This window comes from Haemorhous mexicanus, chromosome Z, assembly GCF_027477595.1.
Source record: "Haemorhous mexicanus isolate bHaeMex1 chromosome Z, bHaeMex1.pri, whole genome shotgun sequence".
NCBI lineage: Eukaryota > Metazoa > Chordata > Aves > Passeriformes > Fringillidae > Haemorhous > Haemorhous mexicanus.
In genome coordinates, this window is record NC_082381.1 from 61203288 (window position 1) to 61222853 (window position 19566).

At 36.1% G+C, this 19566-nt stretch overlaps 1 protein-coding gene across 6 annotated transcripts in view; it reads right to left on the bottom strand.

Annotated features, from left to right (window-relative positions):
* Positions 1–736: 736 nt before the first annotated feature.
* Positions 737–19566, bottom strand: part of RIC1 (RIC1 homolog, RAB6A GEF complex partner 1) — a 47727-nt gene continuing 28897 nt past the window's right edge. For 4 of the 6 annotated variants that reach the window (XM_059874216.1, XM_059874215.1, XM_059874214.1 and 1 more), the window contains 18 exons: positions 18889–19033; positions 18366–18414; positions 17094–17243; positions 16596–16799; positions 15126–15164; positions 14758–14868; positions 14084–14173; positions 13308–13468; positions 12172–12310; positions 10983–11099; positions 9481–10209; positions 8999–9157; positions 8755–8888; positions 7485–7771; positions 6479–6673; positions 4547–4736; positions 4229–4417; positions 737–3922 (listed from right to left, as the gene is read on the bottom strand). In XM_059874216.1, the coding sequence (XP_059730199.1) occupies positions 3637–3922; positions 4229–4417; positions 4547–4736; positions 6479–6673; positions 7485–7771; positions 8755–8888; positions 8999–9157; positions 9481–10209; positions 10983–11099; positions 12172–12310; positions 13308–13468; positions 14084–14173; positions 14758–14868; positions 15126–15164; positions 16596–16799; positions 17094–17243; positions 18366–18414; positions 18889–19033 (3374 nt within the window). In that variant the 3' untranslated portion in view covers positions 737–3636. Of the gene's footprint in view, positions 3923–4228; positions 4418–4546; positions 4763–6478; positions 6674–7484; positions 7772–8754; positions 8889–8998; positions 9158–9480; positions 10210–10982; positions 11100–12171; positions 12311–13307; positions 13469–14083; positions 14174–14757; positions 14869–15125; positions 15165–16595; positions 16800–17093; positions 17244–18365; positions 18415–18888; positions 19034–19566 lie in introns of those variants that run through there. The other 2 variants (XM_059874217.1, XM_059874219.1) reach the window with 2 other exon arrangements.

The following is a 19566-nucleotide window of genomic DNA, read 5'->3' on the forward strand; positions in this document are numbered from 1 at the left end:
TCAGCAAGTTACCCATCATCTTTTATAACATCATTATAGCCACAGACAGCTTCTCCCCTCAGTTTATTATGAAAAGGACCTCCTTTGTACAGGTTCTGGTAGATTGTGAATTCAGGAATTTCTGCTTACTTAACAGTGGGTCTCAAATCTGTAGCTTAGAGACACTTTGGCTCTAAAATCATTTGAACTGGTTTCTTTGACCTAAAACATGCTGAGGAAAAATTACCTTACTTGGGTTGATAAAAGTGATAGTGAAAAATTACCTTCAGAAATGCAACTTGATTGAAGCAGTTTAGTAAGTACACCCAGTGTGAAAGGCTCTAATAGCAGGGAATATATTGTTCCTGTTTTTCTGAGACAGTTAGTTTTGCAAAGAATGAGAAACAGATCAAGAAAACTTGATGATGTGCAAATTGTGAAGGAGGAAATCTTACGGCAGACAGTTTTATGTGAGCTGGATACACAAAGTGAAAAGAGTGACAACATGTTGGAATTCCATAAAAAGATGTTTATCCTCAACTGGTTAAGTGGCCCATTTTTCCTATCTTCAGGTAAACAGTGCACATTTGTGAATGAATAGACCTTTTGTGGAGGGTTAACTACGGGTAGCTGGTGGGTACCTACCAAACTGCTGACACCCTCCCCTCAGCAGACCAGGAGGAGAAAATGTGATGAGAAAATTAATGGGTTGAGACAAGGACATTACTCTCTAGTACCCACAACAGATGAAACAAAATTGCTTTGGGAAAATTATTTTATTACCAATTTAAATATGATAATCAAACACTTTTCCCCCAACCTCCCCTTCCTTCCCAGATTCACTCTTCTGCCTCCTCTCTCACAGTGGTGTAGAAGAACTGGGGATGGTCATCTAAGAGTCAGGTCGTGTTCAGTCTGCAACATTTCCTCTGCTTCCTTCCTCTCCTCACTATTGCCCTGCTCCAGCATGGGGTCTACTCCATGGGATTCAGTCTCTCATAAACTGCTTCAAAGTGGATCCTCCTCTTGCTGGGGTGGTCCTTCAGGAAGACTGTTCAGCATGGATCCCCGTGGGCCACAGTTGCTGCCAGAAACCTGCTTTTGCATGGGTTATTTGGGCTGCAGCTTCCTTCAGGGATCATCCATCCACCTGCTTAGTGTGGGTGCTCCAAGGCTGTCACTGTGGGTATCTGCTCCAGTGTGCTACGCAGTGGGTTGCAGGTGTAGAGCCTGCTTCCCCAACATCTAGAAGGATTGAGCTGCTGAACAGTACCACAGCAGTAAGAGGCTAATTAGCAAGACAGTATATTATTTAATGTGTGTGTTTACTTGCATAGAGCCATAGGCTGCAGGGAATCTCTGTTCCAGTGCCTGGAATAGCTCCTCCCGCTCCTCCATTATGGGCTGCCTGCAGGACTCTTCCTCACTCATATTCCAAAGCATTTTTTTACTCCTTGTTAAATACATTACAGAGAGGAGGCACCAGCTTGTGTTTGTTGGAATTGGCTCTGACAGAGGCCCCCTTGCCACCTAAACCCACTATATTTCTTTTCACAGCAGCGGGTAGATGTAACTTCAAAGATGCACTAATAAGGCAAAGGCTCAATTCCTTCATCCTGTAAAAAACAAGCCACAGGAGTATAAAAAAAAATTTCATCAGGTGGTTTCTCTGAGGGCTTTGTCTCTCTAAGATGGCCTACCTGAATGGCTTGAAGTCAGAAATAGTTCTTTTTCACAGGAGTAACTTCAAGTAAAGTTGAATACATTTGTCTTTTAATTACAAGTATAACAGCAGTGAAATCAAAATACAAAATTAGCATGTAAGATTTGCATAGAGATAATTACTACTAAAGAAGTACAAACTTCTAAAATTTCACAACTAAAAAGGTTTATCTGCTAAACAACATAGCACAGTAGTAAGATATGAATATTAAGAATGTTAATATATCAGTTAATGTAAGTTTTACTTGCACAGATCCAAAACCTGAACAGCAGAACACTGACCAGGATGGGCTTGGCTTACATCATTACCACAAAACCACAGAAAAATATTAACTTGAAGCACAGTTTTTATTTCTTTTAACATAGATTAAGCAGATATCTTTATCATAAAAAAAGCTTTAAGTATTATCCCCTTAAAACAATAATGAATTTTGACGTCAGGTCAGAACAGGCTTGTAGGTATGATAGACATTATCTGTAACCAGTAGCTACAATGCAGAATAAGCTTAATGCTGGGACTCAGTCTGAGTTTCTTTCCTTTAACTTCAGTCTCAAGTTTCAACTCTTAAAATGAAGTTCAAGTTGCATTCATTAATAGCTCCAGCTTTCCATGTAATACTCGCAATTATTGCACTTGTACTGGTTGTATTGGCTTAGTAAAGCCATTCTAAAGCAACAGTTTAATATCTGTACATTTTAAAGCACTTGATCTTATCTACAAAGGAAAGAAAGATGATGAATACACAATTAATTTAAAACTTAATTGTGAATAGTCTTAATTTCAGAGTTCAAATGGATGTGCATTTAGCAACTACACTAGAAAAGCAACAGATGCTGTAACTACCCCTACGATGACTAGTTTGGTCCATGTCAGTAATCAAGTGATGTTATAAAAAATAAACTAGTTTATCGTGTATAAAATGAGTAATGTTGCATTTTTGTTCTGATTGCACAGTACAAACAAGCTAATATCTAAATTAATACTGTTACAGGTAGTTATTACATAGGGACAGCAGCTAGAAAAAATAAGTACCTCAAAGCAACAGACTTCTGCAGCCAGGTTTTCATAACATTGTATGAAAGTAAAATATGTCTTAGTTAGAAGTATGCATATTATAAAATGTTTGAAAAATGTTTAAGTATGAGCTGTTAAACTAGTTTTCCATAGCAAGAGTATACGATGATTATTTACATTTTAAAAATCCATTTATCAGAAAAGAATTTATAATTAAATAAATAACTTTCAGCAGTCCCTTAACCCAACTACACGATCTGTTAAGTGGCAGTAAAAAACAGGTAAGCCACCTTGTGTCAGTGTTAGGTCAGTAAAGTATGCCTCATCCAGAAAGAAGTGCAACTCTGCTTTAACTTTACTAGTCATCTAGAAACATGCAAATACACATAGGTACCTCCAAATATGGTACAGTCTTGAGTATTTGTACAAGATTATTCACAAAAACATACAATATATTTTACAGTCCTTTAATAAAAAATATCAGTATCAAACCAATCTGAACTGCATTGATCAGACATTGTATTAGGCAGGCAATCTGCAAAGAAAACAGTTTTTATATTTAATCCCCTCTTCGCCTTTTAAACTCAAGATATAAGTAGTTTCTTCGGAACGTGTTGGTAATGTAAAGGTACTGATGAACACTGGCTGATTCTGTCTCCATGTGTGTTCACTCTCCAACACTATTTAAAGTATCAAAATGTAAAGCTGCAATCTGGCCACTGCATCAAAAAGAGTCATGCCTCCTTTTCAAATTATTAGATGAAACTGGTGTTTAGTTATCCCCACTAAAAATTTCAAAGATTAAAATTTTAAAAAACCAAAACAGACAAACAAAATTAAAAAAAGAGTTCAAATCCAAAACACAGAAGCTGGTTTGCTTCCTTTCACACCTGAACAAATGGAAGTTGTTCGCCTTCCATTTAAGACACAACACAGTCATAACTGCCTTCTTGGAATGAATCCTCATCCTCTGTCTTAGCCTTGTCCTCTTCATGTCTGCTTGCACTGGTGCTGCCAGCATCACTCTGAGGATTAGTGCCATGGCTAGATGAAGTCCTGCTTTCCTCAGCTCTCGGGTTTGTTTGTTCAGGAACCTTAGAAGGATTCACTGGCTGAAACGCTTCTGGTTGTACTTGCTCTTCTACTATTTCATTTAGTTTCTGGATCTGTGGTTTGATGATACTTAGAAATGGCTTGTACCCAGGGCTAGGAAGAGAATGGGATGGAACACCATAAATGAATTAAAATTCGTACTTCTGTCATGTGCCTGAAAAGCAGAAATGGTTATAAATAAAGAGAAAAAGGCAACCCTGATCAAACAATAAAAGTTGGAATGCTGGTTGCTCTGGGTTTGTTCCGGTTTGGTTTGTGTTTTGGGGTTTTTTTTCCCAGTTTGATGACAACTCTGAAGTGAGATTGCAGCTAAAGCCAAGGTAACAACTCAAAAGTTACTTTTTAGGTAACAAAATATCTACAGCTCAAATTAATGTGAAGGTAGAAAGTAACACTTACCAATCCGTAGAAGCCCACTTGTCAACAGCATCTAGGCCAGTCTTGATATTCTGACAGATTTCTCCATCAATATCAGAGGACTGCATGATACTGAAAACCTGGTTGATAACTGAAGATTCTCTGAGAATAAGGCCTATGACAACACACCAATCCAGACATCCTGCTTCCATGAAGATATGTAACAAATACCTATATGGAAAGAAAGGCTGTTTATTTTTCTACTCCCAAGAGAAAAATTGCAGTGTGATGGTGTAGATTGTTTCTTTCTCCAAATGCTGCATGCCAGCAATTCTCAGTCTCAAAGGTGTCATTACTTACCGCAGCTGCACCTGTGACTTGTGTGGCCCTTTACTGGCCAGCTCTAGAGAGAGCTGCTCAAGCTCTGACTGAGTTAAACTTAGACTGGAGAAGTTTTCATCCACCATGGTCCAGTCTCCATCCACCATAGAACTTGTTTCAGTCAGGTCCGTTGCTGAACCAATGCTGCATTCATCACCTATCAAAAACACTCAGAAACATAAGGGAAAAAAGAAACTACTTACTTTAGTAAGACTCAGAATTTTTGAACTACTTCCTATAAAAATTGACAAACAGTAATGCTTTCCAGTGCATCACAGTTGCTTCAGGCATATTGTCCGTCCTGCTTCAGCATTCTTCTTGTCACACTGGATGGCAGAACTAATGTTGGGAATGCAATAGTTTTTCTATCCAGTAAAAATAATTCAGGAGAATTATTATCAGTAAGCCATCCTAGGTATGTGTTGGCAATCATCATAAAAGCACCAATACAGCATCTTGCATCCTATAGTTCTAGAATTAAGTCCAGGAAGGGTTATAGTCTGTCTAAAATTCTGCTTATTTACCATTAAATTTTGTTAAAATAAAGTTTCAATATAAAATTATTTTCTTCACACAAAACCATGAAGATTTCAAATGCTTTGTAAGGTAAATATTTACCAGCACAAATTACAAAAAGAAGTATTTCCAGTAAAAACATGAAGAGCACATGCAGTAACAGAATTTTCAAAGGAACAGTAACATAGCTAAAAACATTACAGCGGTGAGTCATGAAGGCACCTACTCTTGAAAGATATTTCCATATTAAAGCAGATGCATCTTTTCTTGAAAAATGTTTAGGAAGTCAAAAAGTTATTTGATTATCTTCTTGCCTATAAATACCAGTACTGGATTAGTAACTTGTGAAATTTTTATTAGAATTCAGTTAGCAATGTTTTGAAGGCTATTAATTTAGTTTCTTTAGAAATAAACTGCTTCAAAATGCATAGCAAAGTCCATTGAACTCAAAGGTCTTCATCCAGCTCAGAAAAACCCCCCACATATACTTGTTTATAGAAAGAACAGTAGTGGCAGACAGCAGTAAAATCAGTGCAATATTTTCTTGCAGTCTCCAGATATAAAAAACAAGAGAAACAGGAGTGAAAATAAAATGAGACCGTGCCCAAGCAGACAGAGAGGATCTCCAAATGCTCTGAATCACACAGAAGGCTCTACTGTTGTAAAAATTAGGAAACTGTAGCTCACACTACGTACTTCGATCTTTGCCCTAATGGAGTGGAAATCACATGATTTAGATACTGTTGAAAACATTGCTCTGTGCTCAAGGACAAGAGGAAGTATACAAAATTTTTAAAAAATTAGAATGTTCTGACAAACTTTTCCCCTTTCTGTGTTCAGAAAAAATACATACAAAGTAAAATTTCTATTTTAGTAAGCTCATCATACATTGCAGCTTTTAAAAAGCAATTTACATAAAGCCATAGGAAAAAATACAACTATATGGATCTCTAATTTCCTCAACTTCCTCAATAAGTAATGTATTTAATATCATTCTTAAGAAACCCAGAAGCACAAAGTTCATGCAGTTAGAGCTGTTCCAACCCCTGCAAGAGGCTGATCTATGCAAGAGACAAAGAAACAAAAAGCCACAACATAGGATACTCTTCCTATCCAGACTGCAAAAATACTGAACTTCAAGTTATCACCACAGATAGAAACTTCAGCAAACATCTATTTCATATTCAACTCCATGTACTTAGAGATGTACAACATGGGCATTACCTTTCTGTTGTAAAAAATTCAGTTCACTTTTCAGTAAGTCCTTCCTTTTATTTTTCCTGAATTTTTCTTATCAGTAGAGAAGCAACAATACAGCAGTGACACACAAATATCAAAATATAAGCACACACTTCACATTCTTCCAATGAGCAGATAGAAGGAAGAGTGACTAACCTTTACTTAGCAAAGGAGAAAGGAATGCATCCTGCATATGTGGTCCATGGGATGAAACAGTATCAATCTCTCTCTGAGAAGAGCTGATAGTACCAAGCCAGCTGCGGCTGCGAGGTGTGTTTGAAATCCCTGTGTCCATTTCCATGTTTACAAAGGTGTCTGTAGACTGAGATTTTAGTAGTTGTTCCCCCACAGCTAAAAAAAATCAAAACACACCATAGAAAAATAATGTAAGTATCCAGAAGGAAATTTAGACAGTTGTCTCCAGGCATTTCAGGAAGCTAAAACTTGCACCTAAGTCAATATGCGGGGGACCAATGAAGTTCAAGGGAATGCAGCAAATTTAGGCATTTCAGGAATTTGACCAGCTCTTTATGAGAGCACTGGCATAAAAGCATTATGATGTAATAAAGTGTTACCGTCAACAGAAGTAAATAATGATGCTGTTACTAAAAAAGGGAAGACTTGGCAACAATGTCAATCTTGCCATATGGAGATAAGGTAGCAAATGTCAACTTTGCTGTAAGGAGATAAGGTAGTGAACTGAGAGATCAGTAACATAAAGGAGGTGTAGAAGCTTTCTAAATTCTTACCATCTAACAAAGTAAATTTCAAATATTAGGAACATTACTATTTAATTTTTAAAAAGGTAATCAAAAGCTCATCTAGAGACTACAAAAGAATATTGATTTTAGTAATCTTCTGCAGCAGAATTTACACTGAAGCAATTTCCATGTTGAGTTTAACATCTACACTAATGTCCAATTCAGTACCCCTGAGAAAGCAGGAGATTTCAACAGAAATGGTAATCACAAAAGAGATACTGTCTATGCTAAACAGAATCTCTTCAAAAGATACACTCTGTGTGAGAAAGCTGTGCAGGTGGCAAGCCTCAGCCTGTTCTTATCTTGGCTAAAGAGAGGCAGAACAAAATAAGATTCACAGATGTAGCATTGCAGGAGGGAAATCTGAGTTTGAAATCTATCAAAAACAGATGCTACTGTACCTGTCTTGTACTTTCCATTCTTGAAAGGTGAATTAATGGATGAAGCTGGTATAACTGGAAATGGCCAGAGGAAATCCTTGTGTAGCTTTTTCAAAGCACACACAAAATCCTCCACACGGGCAGCTCTGGCTCGCTCCTTGCACAACCAGCCGATCAGCTCAAAGCCCAACTGTGCAGCAAAGCAGCCAAGGTCTTTCAGCTTGATCTCCTCCAGCAGACGCCGAGCATGCCGCCAGAGCATCATGTCAATGTACATGTTCTCAGCACAGTCACTGTCTTTACTCCACCTACACACACACAGCACAGAACAGCCAAGTGAACACTGATAAAGCTGAGTCACAAAGGCCACAACTGCACGAGTCAGCAGAGTAGTAAAAGGAGAGCTTTCTATATAACAGCAGAAGCAGTTTCCCTAATTCCTTGCTGTTTATATTCTTTAAAAGATCCCACTGCCTCAATAGGTAGGTGAAATAAAGGATTTAAGTTACAACAGCAGCAGTTTTTATAGAGCATTAAACTATTAGCAATGCAGAAAAAAGTAAAGTAGGAGATAAAAGGCAGATGACATTGCAAAGTTAAGAGAAATAATCAAGTATTGGCCTAGAGCCCTTCCTGTCCAAACCTTTAAGGCAGTACTCTCTATTAAAAATTACTAATTCAGAATTTATACAAGAATGGTTTTAGAAATCAGGATGGAGAAAAACGCCAAAGCAAAGATAATAATGAATTTCAGTTCAATCCTACTTCTGAACAGTAATAACTATCAATATCAAGTCGGTATACAGCAGCTTTCGAGGGGCTCACCCCAAGGCACAAAAGGTTCTATTTGTAGCTTGGAAACACAGTGCCAGATCAAGATGTGCACAGTAGCAGAGCAGTACACTGTGATGCTGTGAACTGTGAGCTGTTCAAAATGTATTTTTCAGCAAAACAGGTCCTTTAAATATGAGGCACATGGTCTCACTAGCTGCTTAAATTACTACAGATGTAATGTGTACCACATCCAGTTGTTTCAGTGTCTTTTGGTCAGTAATATCTATGTAGGCATGCCTGTGCATACATACAAACACCATACCTATATTTACACGTGTGAGAATATATTTTCCCAAGAATGTTATGAGACATAAAGAGTACAAAAGTTGTGAAATTATAAATGCAAAAGATGTAGAAGGAGATTATGACAGATCTATCCTATAATTTATTTCTATAACTTAAATTGGTAAGAAAGTTAGTCCTCTACCTAATAAAGTGGGGTAGGAGAAGACATTACCTTTTTCCAGATGGGCCAGAGGGCATACTCAGTGTTTTTGTCAGATTAAATTTGCTATGGAGATTCTCTGCTGATTGGGATAAACTAATGCTGCGATGCCTGAAGAACTCAAAACCACCACTTGAACTAGGTTCCTAAAAGCAAGAAAACCAAAACATATACTGAAAAGACCAAACATGATAGATAACATGAAAATTATTCATACAAGGCTTGATGCACAGTGTTTACTTTTCTCAACACAAACCTGAGTTGTTGGTGTAGCTGGGGGTGTTTCTGTTTCTCCAGAGCCAATGGCTTTAAGAAATCTAATCATATGACGACAGAGATCCCACTTTCCCTGCTCTAAGGCAGTATTAAACAGGAGAGTAGCATGTTGTCTGCTAACTGCTGGAACTTCCATATTCTGCAAGCAACAAAGCATAATTAAGTGATTTACTTTTCTATAGAGCATCAGAAGTTCTATTAAGTCAAGCCACACTACTTCACATTTGAGTATCCCAAAGATTATAAACAATAAATTTCATGCTATAATTTCCCCATTTACATCAGTAAACTAACTACTTACACTGCATGATCTTACCACCCTTCATAACTGGAGATAATATCAACAGAAAACTGTTAAATTGAAGATCTGTTGAACATGCACAACTTTGATATGACATTATTTTTAAAATACTGCAATATTAGTAAATATCAGTACTCTTGCAATATATCTGGTGCTGTTACCTGTAGGATAATAAGGTAAGAGGCAGCTGTGTCCAAGTCTTGGGCCATTAAGCACTCTTCAAATAAGTCCTTTGGGTTTCCAACAGCAGCAAAAAGGTAATTCCACAGGGCATATTCTGTCTTCCTAGCACAATGAACAACTGTCTGCAGGAAGAGGGGGAATTCTGTAATGAACTTCGCCACAGTGGGAAGGAGAGGGTCGGGAATGGGTTCCCGCGAGGTAGCTTCTTCTTCCAGCACTTCATGAAGCATCAGTTCTAGTACATGAGGAAAGTATGGTAATGTGGCACAGGAGTGGGCCAAAAGCAAGGCTTGTTCACCGAGGTTCCTAACCAAGAGCTGGCGTAAAATGTGATGGAGGTAGATCTGAGAGGTTCTCTCAACAATGGAGAAAGGAAAGAGAACCTCTAAGTGTTCTCTAGCACTGGTTTGAGTGTATAAACAGTCATAGAGCACAGTGTCATTAACAGCACCAAGAACCAAGGCATCTTCAAACAAAACAGCCAATGGGTATATGTTGATGTGGAAAGGCAGCATGATCCGTCTTGACAGAAAGGAATGCGGTTTTCGATGATCTCTGGGAAACAGGGGAAGCCAGACTTTCATACCTGCCCCACCACAGCTGAGCCACAGAGCCTCCAGTAAGTGGCGTTTCTGTTTGTTAATCCTGCAAGTAGTCCATACATTTTCAACAGACTGGGCTAGGACAACTGGAGCACAAAAAGGCAGCTATTTAAAATGAAAAATAAAAAATTTTTTAAAAAATCAGTATCCATGATTCCTTTTATTTTTACCCTATTCACAAGAACTCTAGTTTTCACCTAGTAACACCAAACATGTTATTCTTCTAACAAAGATGAAACAAATCTGCCTCTCTCTTATCTGCATCCTAGCATGTAGCAAAAGACCACTTAATACTTATATTAACTCAAGACATTTTTTTCTTTTTTTAACCTCCTTAATACTTACTCAGGAAGCAGAGAGATAAGAATAAAAGTGAAAAATAAAAACCTGCTCTCTGCTTCTTCAGTTAGCTTTCAAGTCCAACCTAGAACTGACAAATCTTTATCTGAATTTTCCAAATTTCACTCTCCCAATGTGCTTGTTTCACACAGAATTGGTTTTCATCAGCTCAGAAGAACTGAAAGTTCAGTAATTGATTTCTATTGTTGTTATTGCCAAGAACTTTGTAAATGTACTCTGCAAAAAATGATAATGTTCCATAAACATACAAAACATTTCTGGACAGACTAGAGATTTTCTGTTATTGGTGCATATGAAATTTTGGGCAGTATACTTAAAGCTTGTCTATTTCATTTCAAAATAACTAGCAAACATGAGCAAATGCTAATATACTTCCAGCCAACAATTCTGTCTGTAAGCATAGATACTGCTTAGCTTATAGTCTTATTTTCTCTGTGTCTGGACCACTCTCTTGCACAGCTTCTTCCATCACTGACATCTTTGAAGCCCTATGCAATACTCCACATATATTTACTCACATGCTTTCTTTGATTAGGATTATTATCTTTATCTCGTATCTGAGGCCCAGATCGATCCCTTTGCAACATGATAAGTTGTCCTGCTAAGTTAAGCATAATACTTTCAGCTTCACAAGCCTAAGGATAGAAAGAATATGAGTCAAATTATTTAAGCTTTTTGAATTATAATTTTACTCATAACCACACAAAAAACCCAGAAAAAATGTAAATTAAATATGCCACTTTACAGAGATGACTAACAGCTGAATTCAATGTAGAAGGACTCAGAAATATCAAGAACCAGTTCTTCTGCAGAGTAAATACTACAAGGTTTCTTATTCACCAAACTCATTGCATGTGTTTAATATGGACTTTTTCCAATCATGTGTCCCTTCTTGCTAAAAAGAAGATACATGGGCAATCCACCAATATTCTAAGAAAAATAAAGCTCTGTATTCTTATCAGTATCATCACAGTATGATTGCCAGTATCTGACTGCAAAGACTAACACTGGTACAAAACCCAAGAGCTGAGCCAAAAAGATCTGAGCCACACTTGTACAGCATCCTGAACTTTTATTTAGCTTCAGTTAGAGAAAAATTGTTTTTGTAAGGTGTGTCAAGAAAGCAAAGTATTCAGCTCAGTTAAGCCAACTCTGGTTTCATTTACAACAAAAATCCAAGTTCTCTTTGCATGTGCTTTCAGTGCCCTGACAAAATTCTGAAGTTAAGACTGGGACCTTCATATCTTAAGTCGTTATTTGGCTGTTGCAGAATTGACAAAGAGTGCCTTATAGGGTCATATGCCATCTTTTAATTTCTTCTATTTCTTCTCTGAGTAATGGACATGTTGTTGCAGGAAAGGTAATTCCTAATGCCATGGATTGCTCTGGTTTTTGACTGTTAATACACAATAGAGCAACATACCCTTGACAGAGTTAATTAATTTGTTCACCAAGATTTGATCTCAAATTTTGCAAGTTAAGAAGAGAAGGTATGAAATAAAATCTAAACTATTACTTCTCTATCCACCCCCTCACCCCCAATTCCCACATAAAATGTCTATACAATGAACATCAGAAAAAACCATGTTCTGGATTTTACCACATAGAAGAGTCACTGATTCATGACTGATTTATCAGCCAGGTAACCTTTAAGGAGTAAGCTAACAAATTCAGGCACCATTTCTATCAAATTTCGAGATCTGTTACCTGCTGAGGCATCTTCAAGGTGATGCCAGTCTCTGTTCTCACTGATGTCAATGTAACAGACACTACAAGGAAAGGATGAGGAATGTACCGAGACATGGACACTTCTTGAAGAATTTGGATACTGGCAGTAGGATTAAGACTGAAAGGAAAATGACTACATTTAGAAATTTTAAAACGGTACTTAACATGAAATAACTACGTTGGAGTAAACCTAATGAAAATAAGCAACTTATCCTTAGCAAACAATTTACTCTATGGAACAAATTACATTCCTTTAATCAGGAATCAGTAGTATATATAAAGTTACCAAACAAACCTAAACTGGGCTACTGATCTTGATACTTTGGGAAATGCAGCTATGCATGGGTAAAAGACAATATCCAATACTTTAGAATATGACTCTATTGACCCTTCAATGAGACAGCTTCCAGGTTTGGATTCTGTTGGGAGCTTTTTTTAAAAGCATTGAAAATATTTTTCTCTGAAGTTCATGAACAACTTGTTTTTTTCTACCACAAAAAGGTCCCTTCTTGCTAAAAAGAAGATACCGTAACTGTAAGAAAAATCACCTACATAGGCACTTAACCCCATCCCTAAATCTCTGAATCTTTATCATCTCCTTAGATTCACTAATCTTAATTGTCTGAAAGCACCTGGCATATTTTACATTGCTACTTCTTTTGTACTAAAACAATTCCTCAACTCCACACCAAGACCAAACCTTTTCTCTCTTCATCTTTGCAAGCCTGCTGCCACCTTCCCCTCACTAATTAGTGCTTCTAATGTTAGAAACGTGTTTTTATTTTAAGATATTCAAATACATGGGTGTCTTTTAGCCCCTTTTTGTCCTATTCATATTCAGTTTTCAAGTTCCTATAATTTAGGAACATGTTTGTTCAGACAGCTGGAAATGTGGATACATCAGCACTTACCTACCTCTATCTTCCACATGCCTATCAGCACGCGTGCAAGTGAAAACACTCATTAACTTATGCAGAGAGATAACACCACTCTGTGTTTTGGAAATCTGACTCCACCAGCTATCAAATACCTTTGTATTATTGCAGGAATTTAGTCAGAGTGAGACCAGATCCACAGGTACCTTACTGCAAAAGCATTCAAACAGTGACACTCACCCCTCAGACCTTCTCTCAATACTGTAAAGGCAAATGGAACAATCTGCTCTGAACAATATCACAATGTCCCGGAAGACACTCAGTAGTAACGTGTTTGCTTGCACTTTGGTGATGTGAGCAAACGCATTGTCAAGGTTAGACGTTCGCAGGTAGATTCTCAGCTGCAAGGAAAAGGAGAAGTTTGAATACACGTTCTGTTTACCAACAAGGTAATAGAAATTCACTTCTGGTTATTTTCTTTATTGTGGAATGGCTGTAAAGAATTTCTACCAAGACACACTACTGAGTTTTTGTTTCATCAAGTATTTTATCCATTGCATTTTATTATTATAGCCAAAGCAGTTAAAGCACAGTACAGCCAAATCTGATGTACTGAACGACAATCATAAGGAAGGAATTTTATTCACCAGTTCTAAAAAGCAAAGAGTAAGTAAATCTCTTCTGCCCATACAGTTTAAAAGCTTGAAAAATTGTCCCAAAACATTGTAAACCGGTATCTCAGAACCCACTTCATGCTAACATGCAAAAATGTCACAAAGTCTTCAGAACAATGAGTAGATTCACTGTAGTCAGCAGTAAACAGTTTTTAATAACAACAACAAAAAATTTCTGCAGAGAATTACTAATATATAAACTGTGAATATAACCAAATGCCACCAAAGTTTATAGTGTGTAAACATGTTTATAATATCACGATAAATTTCATGCTTATAATACTGTCATACAGCTCAGATACTCTAATCATTATATATTTACTTTGAAGAAAAGTATCTCACCTCTTCCTGGTGATCATTTAAATTATAACATGCAAGAACAATGAAGTCATTCCACCATGCTAAGCCACCTGTTACCATCATAGTTTGCTCCTGAAAAGAAAAAAGCAAGTAGAAGACAAACAGGTATTTTTATATACTTATACACACAGAGATGTACATTATATCGGTAATTTCTTAAAGCCATGCATGATCTCTATAAGCTTTATGCATAGCGGCAAGACTACGTCTGAGAAGTTTTTAATGTTTAAAATAACCAAAGTAATAAAGAGTAGTATGTGAAGGACAAACCTCATCCTACAAAATACAGTTCTACAGTTCCTTATGCCACTGGCATCCCTGGATTCTCTCAAATGTGTTTCTAGCCAGAATTTACAAGCTTTACATCCAAAGCTACATCACGTGAACCCTTAGATAAAACAAATGGAATTGTCTGACTATACACATGCAAAATTGGAATACTCTGCTAATATTCAGACACAAATAGACGTGTCAAAACCATAAGATCTGTGTTTCAGAAACTTTACGAGAAACACATGTATAACCAGCAACCCTAATCCCAAGTGTGTCAATAGGCTGTTTACTTGAAAATTATACTCTTTAATTTTCTCCAAGTCTCACATCCCAACAAATAAAATCTTCCCTGTGCACCACAATAAAATTGAACAACCTCTCACCTGGGTAATGTTTCCAAACAGCTTCCATTTTTTGGTGAGTAAAGAATAATGTGCAAAACCAAACTTGCCAACAACAGCTACATTCTGTCCAAGCTTGTCAATAGCTGAAAACTGCAAAAAAGAAATAAAAGCTACCAGAACCCCAGAAGGGAACTTATTTAAACTACATATATATATCCAAATATGTCACCACAAGGCAATAACATCAAACTCAAAACGTGTAAAGTATCTTCACGTTTCATACTTTACTAACACAGTTTTCTCTCTGTAATGTAAATTAATTATTTCATTTTCAGAGTTCAGCTAATCCTAAGTATAACCCTCCAATATTTTTAAATAAGCATGAACATATTTTTAAAATAACTCACCCTCATAGGCCAGTTGCTCTCTAGATATGTGCTATGAATCTAAAAAAAAAAAGAGAGAAAACCAAAACCACATGACTATACCAACCACCATTAAAGTACCAATTAATTGTAACATCTTAGGAATTTGGACAATGTCAGTGTTTTTTTTTTTCAAAACACCATCATAAAGATATTTAATGTTGGAAATTTGTTTTTAAATACAATTACTGCCCACACACCAAAAGTTATTGATGCCTAAATGTGACCCTGTTTTGAATACACAAAATATCAAAAGGCATTAACAACATACACTAACTAATACTATATTACAGATCAATAGTCACAATTTGCTCATCTCTCCTCCCAGCTATTTCCCCCTCTAAGAGAATCTTTCAAAGGAACATAAAGGTTTTGATAAATACAGTCTCCAGACAGGACTTTCAGTATAGGGATGAAATTTCTAATCCTGTCACGAATACACACCAGCATATCCAAAAGCCTTCTTATGAGAGAACTTTTCTGGAATGTGTCAGATCAAATCTCAATTCTGTATTCTTCATGTCACATGGGATGATACAAAACCAGCTTAGAACTCCATTCTCTGATCTGACACAAGGAAGGCAGGTACTCTTGAGACCCAGGCACTGTCCTTTTTCATGGATATGTTGCTCTGCACAGTAATTCTAATTGTTTCAGCTTTACTTTTACCACAGAACAAAGATATCTCCTTCCTACACCAGTTTTAGAAGAGTTACCTAGCCAGCTAAAGTGGAAATTCAACAGTACCTAGAACCTGCCTGACATGCCTAGAATCAAATACTTTTTAATACTACTGATTCATGTGCTATGTGAAGAACAAAATACTGGGGATCTTTCAGAAATCTCTATTTAAAAAGTGTCACCAATTCAAGCATCAAAGAATACACATTAGAATTACAGATTAAAATACATTTATCTTTTTATTTATATTTCAGGAAAAATAGAAGTCCCATTACTACCCTGGAGACAATTTCTTCTTTGAAAGCCTCATAGTGTGAAGTTTTAGTTACATGCTTAAACAGGTGCCATTTTTTATGTTTGAAAATACAGCTGGAGTCTGAAGACTATATACATGAGCAGAATATGTTTTAAAGCATTTTGCATAAATAACAAAACAAACACCTAAATTATTTCTTGCGTGTTGCACTTATTCTCTCTTTCAAAGCCCAGGAAAGTAATTAACTACTCTTTCCCAAAGTCATAAGAGCTTTGAGACTGTGTTTATTGGCTAGGAGGCAAACTCATAGCCATAAGGCTGATAGGACCAATGCTGCTTTACCTTTTGTCAATGAGAAAAAGCTGTACCATGGCAAACCCCCAGAGACAATAAAAAGGCAATGATCTCATACCACAGGAAAAAGGTCTGGCAGAGAGTGAGGAGATCAGTGGCATATTCTACCCCTACAAATTCTTGCAAGCACAAAGTACATATGCGCAAGCAGAATCAATTACCTGCACAACATGCCAATGCCGGTGTCCTAGTAAAGTGCTTAAACCCTGAGAATCTAAACTGCCGTCTGAAAATGGGCCTCTTTCCCTGGTGTGGTTATGTTCAGAGTGTGCCAAAGTATTTCTGGGACTCTGAGTCTGTGCTGCATCTCCACAGTTCAAATATAAGCGATCTTCTCCTTGAAGGAGGACTTGCTCCTGGTTACTCTATATTAAAACCAAACCAAAACAAAACAAAAGAAAAAAAAGCAACTTTGAGTTCCACATACAGAAGACAAAGGAAAACACATGATCAATATATTAAGAGATTCTAAGTAAAAAATATGAAATATTGCATAGCAATATTTTCACAGTACCATTTTAAAGCGTCTATGACAGAAAAGAAAGACAACTCTCATGGTTGCAGAACAGACTTAAAATCTGAGAGAACAACCCAAAGGTCATCTAAAACTGGAAGTATGATCTAAAACAAGGACATATTTATCAACAAATAAAACTTACCATACAAGGATTAACAGTGAGTGCACTCTTGATGAACTGAAACTGCAGAATACCAAACTGTTGAGCTTCATTATTTGCATTTCTTTCAGGTTTCATGTTTGAAGAATTCCCATCAATAACCCAGAGATGATACCCTTCTGATCCCCAGGTCTGAAGGTAAAAGAATAACAATAATAAAATCCCCAGCCCCATATACAGATAAATGTAATACTATATATTCTCATAAAACAAGAACTACAGAAACTTATTGTAGCTGATCTTACAATATATGTGAGCCTGGAATAAATCCACACATTTTGTTGTTCTAAACTGTATCATTATAGGAATCAAACATTAAAATTCACTTGGTACAGCAAGAATCTAGCTTGAATTATTTCCTGTCTTATGTAAAAAAAAAAAAAAAAAAAAAGATTAAATGAAGTGTAACTGTGCAAAGACACCCATGTAAGTAATGAAGACTGTTTAGTTCACACTTTAGGGCAACAAACAAAAATTCTCCAGAGAGCCAGGTATGAAACAATCCTGATTTCCAAAATTACACTGTCTGTTTCTCATCAAATTCAATTATATCAGAATTTCAATTTTTGAAATTTTTAAGAGGTACATTTAAAAGATACTGTCATTGCATATACGTACCTCCCCTTGGGATGCATGTTTTAGAGTTGTCAATCTTCATAGCAACTATGTCATAACGACTAAACCAAATTGTCACAAAATTCATCATGGTTTGTATGAGGTCTGGTAAAACGTGTTTGAAATTTGCTCTGATTTAAAATTTACTCTAATTTATTCTATTGATTTATTGATTTTACAGACTAGCAGGATTGGATTTAATGTTAACTAGTTTGATTAAAAAAAAAAAAAAGCAGTTAAGTTTCTCTGGAATTTATAATCTGAGTAAAGTTACTTTAAGTGTCAAAGGCCAGCTAGTAAGTTTAGAGAAAAAAAGGAGTTTACAATTAATGTTGATCTGTGTCTCACTGCACTTTGAAATATAGCACCAGATAAAAAAGCAAAATTAAGAAAAAACCACAAATGTTCATTCTTAATATTAAAAGCAAAGGCAAGAAAAGGCATGCCATGCATACTTAATGAAAAAAATTCATCAGCTGTCCTTTTGTCCTTCAATAAAACATTGTAGTAGAGGCATCTTACTATGAAAACTAATTTGGGAAAAGAAAGACAGTTTGATTTTCTGAAAATCTGTTATACTAAAAACAATTTAAAATATTAAGAGTCATCCTATTACAGTATTTTTACATTCATATTTACCATGGAACGGATTTTTAGAGGGTCCTTTTTGGCACCATCAGATTGATACCTTAAAAACAGAACAGAACAAGTTTGAGTTTCCAAATAACTTCATCAGAATAATAAATTGAATTCCTATCTTTGTATTTTCATTTGGTTCTACATTGAACCTCATCTCAAATGGTACAGCATGTTTGATCTATTACACTACAAAAAACAGCAATGCAACGGTCAGATGTCTAGCATGAACTATTTGAAATACAGGCACCGAGGGAATTTTAATATTTGCTTGCTCAAGTTTTCTTCTAGGGTAATTTTCTTTTACAGACAAAAAGACCATTACAAAATAAAAATAATACATTTTTCTTTTTATTTAAATGATCCCCTCCTAAATATTTGCCAAAATATCTCAATATCTAAGAAATCATAAATGAAGGAGATTTTTTAAACACTAATTCAGTGAATTAATTTCTAATTAGATGCTTTCAACTACAAAAAAAACCACTTCTAATGAACTCTTTACAATGTCATTAAAAATACTCACGCAAAATCACCTCCTAAAGTACAGATAAGCTGAGCACCAAAAACACTCCATAAGGACAAACCTCCACATTCCCAGGTCACCATCACAACACAGCTATCAGGTGACCATCTGATTAGTTTAACGGGTCCTGTTTTATTCCAAATATCTGTTTAAAAGTAGACAACAAAGTAACAGAAAAAGTGAAAGTCCTTCAAATGGTTTCACTGTAAAAGTATATATAAAAATATATGGAAGTAAATATTTGATTTTTCAATTAACTGATGCATTTATCAAAGTGACCATCTCAAAATGAATAAGCAGCAAACAAAAAATGTTTTCTTTCCAATGCATGCTTGGTTTTGTAAGAAACTAAGAATACAGGAAAACATGCCAGAAGTACACTGCTATAAGACAACCACAAAAACACAATTCTAATAAAATAATTTTTTTGACAATAGAGGCACTTAACACAACCGTAAAACTTATGGATTTATTTTTTAACTGAAAACCAATAGACACACCTATTTTCAGTTGAGGATGCAATTTACCCACTTCATATGTTCCTTACTCTCAAGCACAGAATACCACATCTAAAAATACACTGCAGTGCAGGAAGGATGCTGCATTACTCAGTACTCTTTCTGTACCCTGTATGTCAGTTGCTTCAAATTAATTCACAATTCTATTATATTAATTATC